At 38.8% G+C, this 17127-nt stretch overlaps 1 protein-coding gene and 1 long non-coding RNA gene across 4 annotated transcripts; one reads left to right on the forward strand and one right to left on the reverse strand.

Moving 5' to 3' along the window:
- Positions 1–3516: 3516 nt before the first annotated feature.
- Positions 3517–5409, forward strand: LOC126817413 (uncharacterized). The gene is made up of 2 exons (XR_007679001.1): positions 3517–3555; positions 5269–5409. It is a non-coding gene; the product is annotated as an uncharacterized LOC126817413 (long non-coding RNA).
- A 2166-nt stretch (positions 5410–7575) lies between these two features.
- On the reverse strand, positions 7576–15270 carry LOC126817375 (transcriptional repressor p66-alpha). Of its 3 annotated transcripts, none has more exons than XM_050544320.2 (3): positions 15008–15270; positions 12337–12439; positions 7576–10278 (listed from the first exon to the last, which is right to left on the reverse strand). In XM_050544320.2, exons 2-3 carry the CDS (start codon positions 12429–12431, stop codon positions 8703–8705), a joined length of 1671 nt encoding a protein of 556 aa, XP_050400277.1. In that variant the 5' UTR covers positions 12432–12439; positions 15008–15270; the 3' UTR covers positions 7576–8702. The 3 variants fall into 3 exon arrangements, with proteins under 3 accessions (XP_050400277.1, XP_050400279.1, XP_050400278.1); XM_050544322.2 differs by lacking the exon at positions 15008–15270 and adding an exon at positions 14718–14935; XM_050544321.1 differs by lacking the exon at positions 15008–15270 and adding an exon at positions 14667–14685.
- Positions 15271–17127: the final 1857 nt, after the last annotated feature.

The raw sequence follows: 17127 nt of genomic DNA on the forward strand, positions 1-17127 counted from the left end.
GGCCTGGAGATAGGGGTACGTTCTCAACATCATGGGTTTACTCCGACTACTCCAGATTCCTATTCGAATCCCCGGTTGTACATGACAAGGAGTGGGTTGCCTGTCCATTCTCTTGAGTTTTCTCCGGTCCTCCGGTTTCCTGCCACTGCTAAAGACCCCTACGCGCAAGCAATTTATTGAAATAAAATTGAACCATATGTTAGTCCCAAAATGACCTAGTTAGTTTGTGTCGAGTGGATCTTAAACCCCATCTCTCTCTCTAGATTCCTCTGACAGGAAAGACACCTGCGCTGTGCTAAACATAATAAAATAAGACAATTTGTCTGCACAGGTACCAAAAAGATGTGGCTTGGAGATAGGGGCACTTTCTCAACTTTGTGGGTTCACTGTGGGTTTTCCAGATTTCTCCCACAGATAAGACTCTTGTGCATGTGCTAAGCATAATGAAATAAGACAGCTTGTCTGCGATATCACCCTTGGTGGATGTAAAAACACTAATATAGAGCGAAGCTCTAAAGCATCGCGCAAAGCTCTTTTCCGGTAACACAGGAGCGTAACTGAAATTGTCACTCACAGACTGTTGATTAAAAAAAAATTCAGATCGGAACGTCAAAAATATGTGATGTCATTGAAAATAATTCTCACACTTTTTTGTTCCTTTTTTAAAAACAAAATTAATGTATAAAATTTAGATCTAAATAAAAATCAATTTTGGAAAACTAAATTATTTAACATTTTTTGTATCACTTGAGAAAAATTAATTATGAAGGTTTTATATTTAACAATAATCAGCTTCGCTCTACTCAGGCAATGTCTGTTACATATTAGATCGAGACAAATATAGAAATAGATTTGTATAGTTCTCTAGTTCCTCAGATATGTGATATTTTTGGCCCTAAATACCACATAATACCAAAGAAGAGGACAAGCACATGTTTTAATGATGGCGGCTTTATTCCAACTGTATGTTTAATGCACTACATGTAACTATAAAGAGGGTCAGTGCTAAATGATAAGGCCAGCTCAATCTTTAGTCATAGGTCATGAGATGTAAACAAAGCTAGTGCTAATCCCAACCCTAACCCTGGACCTGGCCCTAATGCTTAGCCTATTCTAACCTACAATCTCGCCAACAATCACGTGCCCTAACCTTATTTACATCTCAACGACCTTGACAAAAATTGAGCTGGCCTTAACAAATAGATTTAGCCTATCAAGAGTGTTTACATGCGCGTGATGCACCACAATGTAATTAAAGACAAAACATGATGCACAACAGAAAACCGAGGTCCTGTGTACGCAGTGGCATGCATGTAAAAGATCCCTGCCTTGACAGTTGGAATTCGGTATAAGAGTTGACCATTGCGCCACTGTCCAGTATGGCGTATGCCCGTCTTCATTAGGCCAGCCCGAGCAGAACAGTAGGACGTTAAACCCATCATTTTTATACGCCCACATTGAAATGTGGTCGTATATTGTCGTCGCCCCCGTCCGTCCTTCCGGCGTCCACAATTGCTTGTGGACGCTCTAGAGGCTAAAGTAAATATCCGATTGACTTTAAATTTATACACAGTGTTTAAGGTCATGAGACGAAGAAGCCTATTGATTTTCAGCGATTTCCGATAATTACTGCCAGAGTTATGGGCCTTGATCACTTCAAAAAATCTTGTGGACGCTCTAGAGGCCAAAGTTAATATCTGATCGACTTTAAATTTATACACAGTGTTTAAGGTCATGAGACGAAGAATCCTATTGATTTTCAAAGATTTCCAATAATTACTGCCAAAGTTATGGCCCTTGATCACTTTGAAAAATCTTGTGGACGCTCTAGAGGCCAAAGTTAATATCCGATTGACTGCAGATGGATACACAGAGTTTAAGATCTTGAGACAAACAAGTATATTGATTTTCAATGAATTTTTATGACTTGGAACAGCTAAATTCATGATACAGTATTAAAAGTTCTGTATACAAAACGTTAGCATGGGGCAGAACTTTATAAAAACTAAACAAATTCTAATAGTTTTCTGAGTTGTTGCTCTTAATCAGATTTTAGTGTATTATAAATGTTTCATTACCGAAAAAAGTAAAAATATGCGACAACTCTTGTTGACTGCCCGGACGATTTAGCTGCTGTGGGCGTATGTTTCGTTGCCTGGCAACCTATCTTTTATTACAGCAAGATATGAAACAGAAAGTATTAGAGATGAAACGACAACGAGAAGAAGAAGAGGAAATAATGAAAGAAAAACAGAAATTACAAGAGCAGGAGGAATTAGAAATAAAACAGAGAATAGCAGCTAAACAAATCCCTAAATTCCGAAACAGAGTAGGTATTCAATATACCTGTTGTCATTATTCAGGTGGTATGGTTTCGATTCCCTGCTTGTACGTGGCAAAGAGTAGGGTCGTCTGTGCAATCTCATGTGTTTTGGTGTGTTTTCTTTGGGCCCTTCAGTCTCCTGCCACTGTTAAAGACCCCAACGCACAAGCGAATTATTGCAATAAAATTGAACCATATGTTAGTCTTGAAATGACCTAGTTTGTGTTGAGAGGCCAGTCGGAGCAGAACAATGGGATGTTAACCCCATTTCATACAATCTGAGGAATGCTAGGGGTGTTTATTGTCCAATAGATGATTAATTTCAGGGTATTCTATATTTGTGCTATAATTTTATTTAACATTGATTTGTAGGATCAGCAAAAATTAGAAGAAAAACTTTTTAAAGAAAGATTAAAAGAGGAGGAAAGAATAGAAAAAGAATTATTGAAGGAGAGAATCAAACAAAACGTAAGTCATCTAATATTGAAGCCATACAAAAGACATATTCTCGTTCTTAGATAATTCTGATGTGGGAGGGAGGTTTAATTTGATGTTTTTATTTTGTCAATGGATCAATACTGGGCTATGCACATCAAATTGTTGTTTATAGTAGAGAGCCATGGTGGCTAAGTGTGTAAGACGGCGGCTCGCTAGGGCATTGGCCGAGAAAATTTATTGAGATTTTTCAACGTGGTTTCCCCTTGTCAGTGGTGCAGGATGGACAGGCTGACAACAAGAGCTGTCTAGTTGTTCAGATGGGACAAAAAACAGGTCTGGTGTATACATTGGCATGCACATAAAAGATTCCTTGGCAGTTTGAAATCAATATAAGAGTAGACTGTAGGCAAAACTTCTCTCATAACACACTGTATGGGGTATGCCCGTCTTCATTAGACCAGTCGGAGCAGAACAGTAGTACATTAAACACCATTTCATTTCATTTTTGTTTGTAGACCGAGTATAATGTACGTAGAGATCCGAGTAGATTGTTGAAACCAACGACAGGATGGAAACAACGATTAAAAGATAACACACCTAATAATACCGGCGGTCCTGTTTTACACATGCCACACAGGTAATAATACTGGTCCTATTTTACACGTGCCGCACAGGTAATAATACCTGCGGTCATGTTTTACACATACCACACAGGTAATAATACCGGCGGTCCTGTTTTACACGTGCCGCATAGGTAATAATACCGGCGGTCCTGTTTTACACATGCCACACAGGTAATAATACAGGCCCTGTTTTACACATGCCACACAGGTAATAATACAGACCCTGTTTTACACATGCCACGCAGGTAATAATACTGGTGGTCCTGTTTTACACATGCCGCACAGGTAATAATACCAACGATCCTGTTTTACACATGCCACACAGGTAATAATACTGGTCCTGTTTTACACATGCCACACAGGTAATAATACTGGTCCTGTTTTACACATGCCACACAGGTAATAATACAGGCCCTGTTTTACACATGCCACACAGGTAATAATACAGACCCCGGGTTCACAAACAACCACAGACTTAAGTTAAGAACTTACTCAAAATTGTTCGTCTTATTTTAACTAAAATATAACCATTTATCAAATTTGTGTTGTTTTAATGTATCAAATACAACAATAAGAAACTATTTGCAAAGTCTTGAGTTTCTGGATCAAAGATATTTCTCATAAACAGTGTTTGAAAGTTGAGTAAATTCTTAACTTTAGTCTGAGAATGGTTTGTGAACTCCAGGCCTGGTCTCACAAAGCAGGAAGTACCAGGTTCGATCCAGATTGAGGAGTCACAGTGGCTCAGTGAGTAGGATGTTGGGCTCGCTAACCTGGAGTACTGTGTTTGAAACAGCGTAGGTCAAGAAAGTTCGTCAGGATTGTCCCGCATGGTTTCTCCTTTTCAGTTGTGTACACATTGGCATTCATTTAAAAGAACCTTTGACATTTGGAATTCGAGATAAAAGTAGGGGGGTGCTCGATTGTCAATCCGGAACGTCCCGAATTGACAGAATCGCAATCAAGTGATACGGAATTCAGTCCTGTCAGTCCCAACAGCTGAGGTGGTGTGAATAGAATCGTGACGTATTTTAAATAGCAAATATGTTTCAGCTGCCATGATTGGTTGAGATATTTTTTGTGCAGTCGGCACATGCGTTGTACTCCAAAATTCTCCTGTTCACTTGATTGACACTATTTTGGGGATTGAGAGAATTCAATTCCGGAACGTTCAATCGAGCATCCCCTAGGTGTCACTGTCCAGGAAAATTTCCCTCATAGAACACTGTATGGCGTATGCCCGTCTTTATTAACCCAGTAGGAGCTAAAAATTAGGATGTTGGACCCTGGTTCCCCGATTGTATGTGACAAGGAGCAGGGTCTCCTGTCCAACCTTGTAGGTTTTCTCCCACTGTTAAAAACCCCTACTTGCAAGCGAATTATTATAGGAAAAATTGAACCATGTTAGTCCCAAATGGCCTAGTTTGTGTCGAGTGGACGTTAAACCCCACTTCTCTCTCACATTGAACCCCATTCCAGATTAAGTTCCTCAGGATTTTCACGTCTGCCTTCTTACCTTTGTCATTGGTACTGGAAAGGAAGGGCCTGGCAAGATAAAAGCTTCCACCAGTGCACGTTAAAGATCCTTTTGACGGGTGCGCCCCCACACAATCACACACACACAATCTGCCATTGAGGGGGGGGAATTCTACTACCATGGCAGTTCAAAATTCCTATTTCATTTTATATCTTTTCGTTGTTAATTGTAAATTAGCTTGATTGTCCAGACTACCGCCAGTGCACGTTGAAGAATCCTTCTTGTGATGGGTGGGCCTTCCCGTCAGATCTGCCCTTGAGGGGGAGACGCTGCTACCATGGCAGTTCAAAAGTCCCATTTCATTTTATATCTTTTAGTCATTAATCTGATTGACCTGTCTATTTCAGGGCTATACCAGCATGGAGACAAGGACCGTAAACGTTTTAAACTATTCAAATATTTATAAAATGGGTGATCACAGTTGTTATAACTTCATGGTTTATGGAATGGAACATGGTTTGCCTGTCTGATTAAAATATAGATCTGAATTTTATTTTGTTTATTTATGCTTTAAGTTTCATTTCCTTAGTCTTCATGACAGCAGGGGGTGGGGAAAGAGAGGGACAAATGGTCTAATGCATGCACTCATGAAGTCGGATAGCTGTCTAGTCGTTCGGATGGCACAAAAAAACGAGGTCTTGTGTACACATTGAGATGCACGTAAAAGATCCCTTGACTGATTTTCCAGATGGAGGGCCGGACAAGGACAGCTGTCTAGTCATTCGGATGGGATTAAAAACAGAGGTCATTCCTGCCCAATTTGTCCCCCCCCCCCCCCCAACATTTTTACAACAGAGATGATGTATATGACAGACAGAACCTCATGTTCCTGAAGCAACGACTGCGATGTTTCACAACATCTGGACGTTGCTGGTTTACTTCAGAATTCCCAAACTTATAGCTACATTGTCTACAGACACATGAGTAGTAGCGTCCAATCAGAGGTTGTGCCATCGCAACCTCCACGGAAACCTTGACATTGAATGAACCTTGAACTTTGCAGCTCGATTATCACAGGTAGTCATTTTAGCTTGAACGCGCGAGACTTGCTATTCTTTGCTATTCGCGACGATCGAGGAATCTGATAGGTTTACAAGTTGGGCTTGTACCCAATCGAAATTAGTGCCGAAATATGTAGGGTATTACGTGAAGGCCTTAAGATGTACGTAGTTAAAGCGAGATCAAGTCTTCTATTGAAGATGACAGGACTTATGCCCAATCAGACATCAAGATATGGTGAAATCTCATTCAAAATTCCCTAAAATATTGACTTACTGGGGATATAACTACACAGGGCTTGCCACGAGACGCGAGCAACTGCTCGCGCTCGCGTAAATCTACATTTACGCGAGCGGTTCATTGCTCGCGCAAAATTTTAAGAAAACCCTGTAAAAATAATCAAAATATTGACAAGTTTATTGTCGAAACTAACCCAACAATGTCAATAACGTCATAAATTCGTCTGTCAAACTGAGATTCACCCAGCTGCACGCGGCATTTCCTCCTGAAATTTGATTGGCTAATAAAGTTACTCGCAACTTGTGTTACTAAAAATACACTTTAGACCTGAACGTCATGACTGGTTTTCCTACGAACACCTGTAACAAACACGTGATAATCGAGTCTAAAGTAAAGAACGTTTACATCCGGCATTTGGTATTCACGCTAAATGAACACGTTTCAAACTAATATTTATCGGTATTTCCTATTTTATCAGAACTTCGGTTTTTATTCCATTGTGCAGTCGTATAATTTTCAATCTAAGCGTAATAATGGCCAAAGGCAACCTGATTGCCCTATCCACATTTATTTCGTGGGGTGAAGAAATCCATACGGAAATTGGTTTTAATAAAGAAGAGTACGTATGACTGTCAAAAACACATGTTTACTGCAAACTTTGTGCCAGGAATAGCAATTTTCTTATGATTTTAAATTGAAACAATGTTACAAAATGTGTGCTCATGCAAACAACATTTTGCGTGAGCAATTTTTATTGCTCGCCCAAACCTAAATTTGCGTGAGCAGTCATCTGCTCGCCATCAATTTATTTGTGGCCAGCCCTGACTACATGTATTACTAATCTCAATTATCCTTGATAATAGACGGGATTGTTTAAACGTGCATTATATAAGATGTAAATATTAACATTAACTTATCCAGATCATAATCCACTCTCGATGCCATCGGATGGCTCCAATTTTAAGTAGATTAGAGCAGTTCGGCCATTTAATGATTTAATTTAAAATGGAGAAGTGAGGTTAAGGCTAGAATAGCCAGCACGGTGGTTACAATCAGTGCACACATTTTGTCAAAACTACAACCATAGATAACTTCGCTCAAAATAAAGTAATTTAAATGAAATTTTCAATATATTCATTTAGCATTATTTTGAAATATCTTGGTCATTTTTATGAAAATAGTGCTAGAAGCATATTTGAATAGTCCACAGCCTAATCCTTCTAAAATGCAATTCTTTTTAAATTTGTCGTAATCATCTGGAGTTTGGCTAAATCACAGAAACAAGAAGACACACAGTTTATGCTTTTAGTACAAAATGGAAATTGTGTGACAAGCACTTGGTTTCATGGGAGTGGTTCACATAATATGGCCTTGCAACTATTTCCTTTAAAAACCATTTAAAATAAAACACTCCATCGTTTCTTGGCTTTTTATTTTTAGGTACAATATACAAATTTAGTACAATTTTTCTTCAACTCGGATTCTGAGTTACAACTAACGCTGTATATGTTCAAGATACAGCCGAGCACGCCGCTGTGTACTTGAAGTGAGACTGTGGCAGTCTATATATATTTTAACTTATTTCTGTTCCACAGAGAGTACATATATTTACAAAAGAAAATAAATGAAAAAAGACATTTAACAAAGCGTAAAGTCCTATATATCGCCAAACAGAATTTTAGAGATTTTTTCCAGTCATACATGTATTCATGTCATGCTGTTCAATTCAACTGAACCAGAATGACCATCATTCAAATTACTCTATAGTGTACATGAGGGGTTTTAAATGAAAAATAAAGACATTGAACAAAGAAAGTCGTACATATCGCCAAACATAATTCAAAAGTTTATTTTTCTTTTAGTCATAGTCACGTCATGCTGTTCAATTCAACCGAACCATAATGATTATGTTACACTACAATGTCCATGAGGGGTTTTAAATGAAAAACGACTTCGAACAAAGCATGAAGTCGTAGATATCGAAAAACAGAATTCAAAAAGGTTTTTTTTTCTTTCAGTCATAGTCACGTCATGCTGTTCAATTCAACTGAACCAGAATGATTACATGTCCATAAGGGGGTTTTAAATGAAGAATGACATTGAACAAAGCGTGAAGTCCAACCAATTTTCGCCAAGTAGTAATTATGTATCAGTTTGACTGAACCACAATGATCCATATTACTCTGTACATAACAAGTGTCTATAAACTATACAACATTATCCTGTATATTATATATCATAGTCTCCATATTGGCACATACTGGGGGAGAGAGGGGGGGGGCAGAGGTTAACATTTGTCAGATGAACAAGCACTGTTCTATTCTTACATTGGTTAAAAAGTTCCGAGAATAAATTAACAACAGTTATTTAAATTCAACATGTACATACGTTAAGCCATAGACAAGCTGATGAGATATGTTATATATCACGAATATAATTATAAACTTCCTGGTTTTTTATTGTACACTATTATATAACAACACTAGCTTCAGCGCATGTCTCTGCGCAAGTTTGTCAATACCACTTTGTCGAGTCCATCAAATCACGTTTTCCATGACATATTACCCCTTGATGGAATTAGATCTAAAAGATATTGTCGTTGTAAATCGGTCGGCTTCGCGAATGGAAGCTGGTAAGAGTAAGGATGTCTGGGAAAGAAAGCCTGAAGACCGAGAGGAGCGGCTCGTAGTTGGGCCTGGTGGGCTTGCAGAAAGTTTTGATGTTGTCTTATTTGTTCTGGACTAGGTTTGTAAGCCGAGGGTATATTCAGTGGAGAGGAGGACGACGACATACTACTGTGTGATGGGGTCGGTGCAGGAGAGTTTGTTGCCGTCGTCGTTGTTGGTGTTGCTGGTGCCTGGGCTAAACTCTGCGCCTGCATTCTTTCGATCTCCTGCTCCTGCTGAAGAGCTTTAACGAAAGCACTCTTTAGTCGGTTAGTATGCTCTTGTTTCAAAGCCTTCTTTTGATTGGTGGTCACACACAACTCGCAAATAACATTTTTGGATCCTGGTTTCTCCCGTTTCCAAACCGGGGTATAATCAGCGTGACACTGTATACACGTGAACGGGTTACACACAAACTTCTCATCAGGATTCTTCTGTCCCTTGGCAATAAGTTGGCTGTCGATAATATGATTAACAACCTCTTCCAAACCCAGCATCATGATGAAATCTGGACACGCCAAGCTGGGTATAAAGTTCATCTCTGGTGGTGGAGGTTTAGGTGGTGGAATCTGTAACAGCGTCTTCTCTAACTGTTTCCTTAAAGCTAGCTTAGCGGCAGCTTGACGTTGCTGTGGCGTCTGCTCTGGCTGAGGTGGAGTGGCATTTTGTTGCCGTTCTCTTTCCCTCAAATTCTCTCGATCACGATCGCGTGCCATCTGCTGGGATTGGGAGGACTGTTGATGCGCCTGTCGGTAATTTTGCATGATGCTGTTGCTTGGAGACGATCCCGGCATCATGTTTCTCAGGTGACTATCTCGTGAAGACTGGTTATTACCCGCTCTAGGAGCCATGACTAGCGGAGGGGGGCCCTGCATACCGGGTCGTGAATGAGACACCTGTGGCGAACCCCGTATGGATTGAGACTGCACATTGTTACTATTAATAGATTTAGACGCGTGCATCTGCTGTTGCTGACTTCCCCGAACAAGCGGTGGTGGTCCACCATTTTGTCTAGGCACAGAGTTTTTGCTGTTGCGGTCACGTTCTTGAAGTGAATGGGTCAACTGACTCTGCTGTAATTTTTTCAGGAGAACAAGTTTCGCCTCTTCGTTTCGTAACTGCGACTGTAACTGTTTAATCAATTTTTTATTCACTCGGATCGTTTCTTCCGATTCTTCGTCTAAATATCCGTTAACATCAAAATCGACGTCCTCATCTTCCTCCTCGTTATCCGATAAAGTTATTACATCACCACTTGTTTTATACGTTAAATCCATGGCATTAGGTGATCCCGCGTTATTTTCCTTCTCGCTGTCATCAGATTTAATACCATTAGACACAGTCTGTACGGACTGAAGACCATTCGTCTCAGATCTTTCGCCATTTTTCGAACTTTTACTATCAAGGGAAGAGGAATCCATAGAACTTTCACTACTCTCATCTAATTTACTCCTGAAAGATAAATATATTATTTATAAACAGTGACATACTTACACGGGTTAAGCCATGAAAAATACACAATTCATTTTCAAATTTTCTGTTACTAACAATATTTTTGGAGACCTATTATCGCGAATAGAGCAAATGAATTTCACTTAGGATTGCAACCAATCTGATTAAATTTCGTTTCGTTTTTTATAGTTCAAAATTTCATTTTACTTGTCTGTACTACACTAGGATCTGGAAGAGTTGTTATATAATAGGCGTTCTAGTTGATGTGAGTAATTAGGAAATGAAACTGGTCAGATCTTCATGTAGTGTAGGCCATCGAAAGTATAAAAAAAACGAAACAAAATATAGAGCAGTATTCTAATCAGATTGGGCTGCAACAATACGCTAACCTCACAATACGATAAGTACATGTATCACGGTATAAACCTCACGATACAATATGTATCGCAATATCTTTTTTTTCCAAATTTACATAATAAATAAAACAAGTACATGACATTTAAATTGTCTCTAATTATTAATTACACTTCATATTTATTCAAATTGACATTTGTGGCAATAAATGGACTCAATTAATCTTGAGATACTGAGAGATCGAGTGAATTGCAGGGTAGATTATTTTTTTATCGCATCTTGCATGCGCATTTGAGTGTTAGGGGTGGGGGTGGGGTCTTACGAGTGGCATCGACGTTTATTAGTGGATAGTGACGCTTTACATGTATCGCCATGTTTGACGTGTTCCCAGTCTTATAGGAAACATCGGCATAACAATGGTGACACTTTGTTACATCCTTAGTCACGGCTTATCCATCTTTAAATCCAAAATATTCCAATATGCGAGATTTATGTTTAAGTAGAGGTGAATATAACTTCGGCGGGACATTGCTGGAAGCCATCTTTCCTCATTGTTACATGAACAACAGGGAGGCATAATTCTAGGAACAAAAACAGACGGTTAAAAAAATCTATGCCATGTTTACTGAACCTCAGTTTGCAATTAAAGATCCAAACCTAACCACGGCATGTATACCCTGGTATGCTGTCTCACGCGTCGCATAGTATGTACCAAACCGCAGTATGGATTTAAAAGTACAGTGAACTGAAATGTGGCATGTATACCGTTGCAGGTCTAATTTCACTGGTTTGTAACCATATTGTGTCAAGTTCAATTGCAGACAGGTGGCTGACAGTTCTTAGATTTTCTACAAAAATGAAATGAAATGGGATTTAACGTCCTACAGTTCTGCTCCAAACTGGGCTAATGAAGACGGGCATACACCATACAGTGTGCTATGAGGGAAATTTTGCCCGGGCAGCAGCACTCTTATATCGAATTCCAACTGTCAAGGGATCTTTTACGTGCACGCCAATGTGTACACGGGACCTCGGTTTATCATCCCATCCGAACGACTAGACAGCTGTCCTTGTCAGGTCATCTGTCCTGCATCACTGACAAGGGGGAACCACGCTGGAAAAATCTGGATGAACTTTCTCGGTCAATGCAAGGATCAAACACCCGACCTCCAGGCTAGCGAGCCAGTGGATTTTCTACAAAAATGATGAATGAGTATGCTTGGAGTGAAAAAAAATTATCAACAAAACTTGTTTCAATGGCATTTAGTACTTGAACTTTACACTACAACTACTGTTTATTACTGAGCGACATTTTGACTTGTCTTTATCACCAATACAGTAGTGTTCTTTTATAGAATTGGGTCTCATGTATTTCTGGTTCAAATATTAAAAGCAAAAGCTAAAGACTAGTTGAAACATTGGTCTGTAATATCAAAACAGTACAATAATTTGCTTGCGTGTAGGGGTCTTTAGCAGGGGGAGGAAACCTGAGGACCCGGAGGAATTCATGAGGTTGGGACAGACGACCCTTCTCCTGACATATACAATCGGGGAATCGAAACCACACCTGTTGACTCAATAACAAGACCTTATGATGCAACACGCACAAGCTAACCACTCTGCAATCCAGCCCCCCACACCAAGAAAGAATTAGATTAGCGAGTGTATGAACAAGTTCCTGGTTTAAATTAAGAGTTGTCTTACCTCTTTTCCGTACCGGTATTACTATTATCCATGTCCTCATCTTCTAGAAGTGGTCGCTTCCTGTCATTCGGTTCATCATTAGAGTTGTCAGCCATTCTGACACCTAAAAATACAAAACAAACACTGTACACCAGATAGCTTGGGAGCTTTATTCCTTTGCAATTAAACATACATTATTCAAGAGCTAAATCTACCTATAGCAGGTCTTTCTTTAGACCTTGAAAGTTATATAAACTATTAATTAGACATTTATTAACATGAAAAGACCTTAATCACCTCTTTAGGTCAATCAATGCACGCATCTTGTCAAAACCATTAACAGTGATAACTTGGCTCAGAATGAAGTAATTTGAATGAAAATTTCAATTTATCTATGTTGGAACTATTATAGCAACAACAGCCAACTCTTTATCCAAAATTCCATAGTGTATCTTTAATTCAAATGATTTTATTGAAAGAATACTTTTTTTTTAGCCCCCCCCCCCACAATATGGATTCCAAATCGTTATTTTCATAACATAAAAAACATAGTAGACAATATTGTATTCAATCTGCAAAACGATTACTTTCTTAAACTTCTCCCTTGTCAGTGGTGCAGGACGGAGGGGCTGACAAGGAAAGCTGTCTAGTCGTTCGGATGGGATGAAAAACCGAGGTCCCGTGTACACATTTGCGTGCACTTAAAAGATTCCTTGACAGTTGGAATTCGATACAAGAGTGCTGCTGTCCGGGCAAAATTTCCTTCATAGCACACTGTATGGCGTATGCCCGTCTTCATTAATAATTCGCTTGGGCGTAGCAGTCTTTAGCAGTGGGAGGAAACCGGAGAAAACCGACGAGGTTGGACAGATGACCCTACTCCTTGTCACATACATGTAAGCTTACATACATGACATGTACAACAGGGGAAGCGAAACCACACCAGTTGACTCAATGACAGACTTTATGATGCAGCGCGCACAAGCTAACCATTCAGCCACCACCCCCACCAAAATATGATATAGCGTGTCCCATTAGTAATAGAAAAAATACATCAGACATTAACCCTATTTAAAGGAGCTAAATCGCTAATATTTGGGATCTAGAAATTGACATAAATGGGTCGCAACGCATATAATAATGTAATATGAATGTATATAAACTGATTTACATTCAACGTTACCGTTTTTACTCTAATTTCAAATCAGTTATATTCGGCGAAATACCGCAGAAGTCTCAACCGAATGGCAGTTTCTAGCGTCTAGTTATTGCCGTCTACACCGATAATATGTCACTGTTTGACATGACTTGTGGAATATCTCTAGCCTCGTTCTTCGAGTCCCTTGTTACAAATGGCGCTGAAACGCATTATGGTACACGAATCGTGTACCAATGGTAAACTGTTTATTTTGTCTTAAATATTGGATATCAGAAGCCCATCATTTCCCGGTAAGATAACAACATCAATGTTGATTTAAATTGACAAACAAATTGAGTTTTCAGTGTCGAAGATTTTTGATGATATTGAGTTAGAGACCTAGCTACTTTAAATTAATACTTGATTTCCACCCAAATCAAAAAGGTTTATTTAGCTTCACTAAGCTCATTTCAAAATAACTAAGTACTAGTACCAAAATATGTTTATAATCCATGTGATGAGGATGGAATGGTCTTTCCTATTTTTTTTTTTAAAAAAAAAACAACAAAAAAAACAAAACAATATACATGTAACTTGATTGAATTGATAATTTGATTTAACAAGCAGACTATGGATTCGACTCAAATAGTAACAAAAAAAAAACCAAAAAAAAATTCAATTAAATACATAATAATAGGAGGCTAAAAGTAAATCTATATAAAAAGGAACAAATAAATTCACATAGGCCCACCGAGATAATCAAAGATGGGATTAATTCATGGCTTCAATTTTTATACATCCTTCTTCAAATAAAAACTTTGATAATAAGAAGCCATGTTTGTCTGATCTAATACATGTATGTATGGTTACTAAAAATAGAAATGTTCAAATCGAGGTTGTTAATGTATAATGGCAAACTATGCACAATGACACGCTATGATGATAAAATAATTAGGTCAATTTCAACAAAGACTGGCAAACCCAGCGATTCCGCCAGAAAATTCACTTCCTCAATATTTCCATGAACATATTTCTGCCTAAAATTGCCCCAATTGTTTTATCATAGTAAAAGGAAACAATAAAACAAAGTCCAATCAAAGTTTACTTATATCAGTAAACCAAAAAAGGTCAGGGCGCAGGCGATTGTGCATCGACTAAGTAGTCGGGCAATCATGCATTTACCGAGTCTAAGCTAGGCGATAACGCTACAAACCTGAAGATGATAAAAGCCGAAATAATACAAACTTATTGAAGGATTTCTTACGATAATAACGTCAGAATAACAACACGTGAAGTAAGGAAATTCCCCCCAGTTCTATGTTTAGAATCACATAATTTCCACCGTCTGGATTTGCCTCTGGCTCGAATTCTGTCGAGCTGATAAATCTGTCGGTTTTATTTAGATAAGTTATCGGTAAAAAGAGAAATCACATGCATTTCTCAGCTTCCAATGCCGTCATGGAAATCCAATACAAATATCGTGTTAGAAGAAAACTGTCAAGTATTATGTACACATTCTTTAATATTTAATAAGCGAGCGGAAAGGGCACTTACTCAGCCAGATGAATCCACTTCAAGAAGGGTGAATAAGGTGCGATAAGCAGACTGTTCTTATTTCTTCCTAATGGACATCAAGTTTATAGACTTCAATGTAAGAGAAGTTGTCTCGTTTTTATGAAGGCTTTGATTAGGTTATCGGTTTCCGGCTTGAATGCATATTCGATCTCTCAAATTTTTGTCATTGTTCCATTCTTCCGTCTATCCTTCAAATATGGCTGCCTTCAGATCATCTTCATGTATGGGGGTCTCAACTAGTTCATCAGGGAGCAAACAAACAAATTGTTTACAGATAAACAACTTAGAACTAATGATTGGATTGAAAAGTCACGTGATTCTCGAGGAAACCGCTACCGCGCATTATGTGACCGAAGTCTGTTGACCTTATTCTAAAAATAGAAATCTCCTTTTTCCATCTACACACTTTGACGGGATCTTTACTGATGGGTGTGTGTTCATGAAGAATAATAGTAATACACACTCTAAAACCATTCTGATTGGCGGAAAATACGTTTTTTTCTTATAATAATATGGGTCTTCATGTAATTTTTAACTTTTTGTTTTTTGATAAATAACAATAATGATCGATACATTTTAATTAATAAAATCACTTGATTTTGTTTACAAAAGAATCGAATGCTAGTTTAGTATATAAATAGTTTTGGGGGTAAATTTATACGTTATACTATTAACTGCAGAAAAGAGTATAATTTTGCCTTATATTCAAACTCGACAGAAGTTAAAACTATTTAGCACAATTTAATCGAAAATAATTAATACCATTAACGCGATGAAAAAAACAATCGTGCTTATAAATGTTCCGCGATTAAAGATCGACAGATGAAACGGACATAAAAATTCTGTATTTTATCATATGTTTAGTGCATGTGCACTTGACGCCTACAATTTTTAAAGCTTATCTGAATTACAAGTGAATTTTCTCCGGGTCCTCCGGTTTCCCCCCACTGCTAAAGACCCCTACGCGCAAGCGAATTATTGAAATAAAATTTAACCATGCGTTAGTCCCGAAATAACCTAGTTTGTGTCGAGTGGACGTTAAACCCCATCTCTCTCTCTCCTCTCTCTCTCTCTCTCTGAAATACAAGTTGTTTTATATAAATATCGCCATGGAATCAGTCGAGTCAGCAGAAACACTTTTTGGGAGCGACTCTTTTGGTCTGTTGAACTGAAATTAAGTTTTTTATTCTGTCGGAACAAAGAAGGATACACAAGACGCTTGATTTTCCCACGAAAACAGTTTTTAAACCATACAGTGTGCTATAGGGAAATTTGGCCGGTACAGCGGCACTACGGCCTATTCTTATATCGAATTCCAACTGCCAAGGAATATTTTAAGTGCACGCCAATGTATGTATACACGGGACCTCGGTTTTTTGTCCCATCCGAACGACTAGACAGCAGCTGTCCTTGTTCTGCACCACTGACATGGGGAAACCACGTTTGGAAATCGTTCTCGGTCAATGCAGGGATCGAACACGCGACCTCCAGGCTAGCAAGCCAGCGTCTTACGCACTTAGCCACCGTGGTACCTCTCCTTTATAAAAGAAATGCAATAATTAAAAAAATAATATATAAATTTGTATTATATTTTTCAAATAAGTTAATAAAGGGTTGGATGTTTACACCATTCAAGTATATGCAAATTAAAATGTTGAGGAAAGAAACTCAGTATTATGCGACTAGCGCTTTCGGTTCCTTGGGCGTTCGCGTTGTATCATAAGGTCTGTCAATGAGTCAACAGGCGTGGTTTCGATTCCCCGGTTGTATGTGACAAGGAGTAGGCTCGCCTTTCCAACTTCTTGGTTTTTCTCCGGGTCCTTCGAGTGCCTCTCACTGCTAAAGACCCCTACGCGCAAGCGAATTATTGAAATAAAATTGAACCACATGTTAGTCCCGAAATGACTTAGTTTGTGTCCCGTGGACGAAGCCCCCCCCCCCCCCCCTGTGAAGAAATTGTCGACCATAAAAACAATAGATATACATTGCCCGTCAATTTTACAGCACCCCCTGAGAACACTTCCCCCCCCCCCCTCGTTGCTCTGAGCTAGTTACGTCCCTGGTTTCCACCCATAGCTAATGGGTTTGTTCGTTTGTTC

This window comes from Patella vulgata, chromosome 4 (assembly GCF_932274485.2).
Source record: "Patella vulgata chromosome 4, xgPatVulg1.2, whole genome shotgun sequence".
NCBI lineage: Eukaryota > Metazoa > Mollusca > Gastropoda > Patellidae > Patella > Patella vulgata.

Excerpts from the sequence above, each read along its gene's own strand:
- LOC126817375 (XM_050544320.2), bottom strand. The coding sequence starts at position 12,431 with ATGGCTGACAACTCTAATGATGAACCGAATGACAGGAAGCGACCACTT. Across the intron at positions 10,279-12,336 it reads AATACCGGTACGGAAAAGAG|GAGTAAATTAGATGAGAGTA; the intron begins GTAAGACAACTC and ends TTTATCTTTCAG.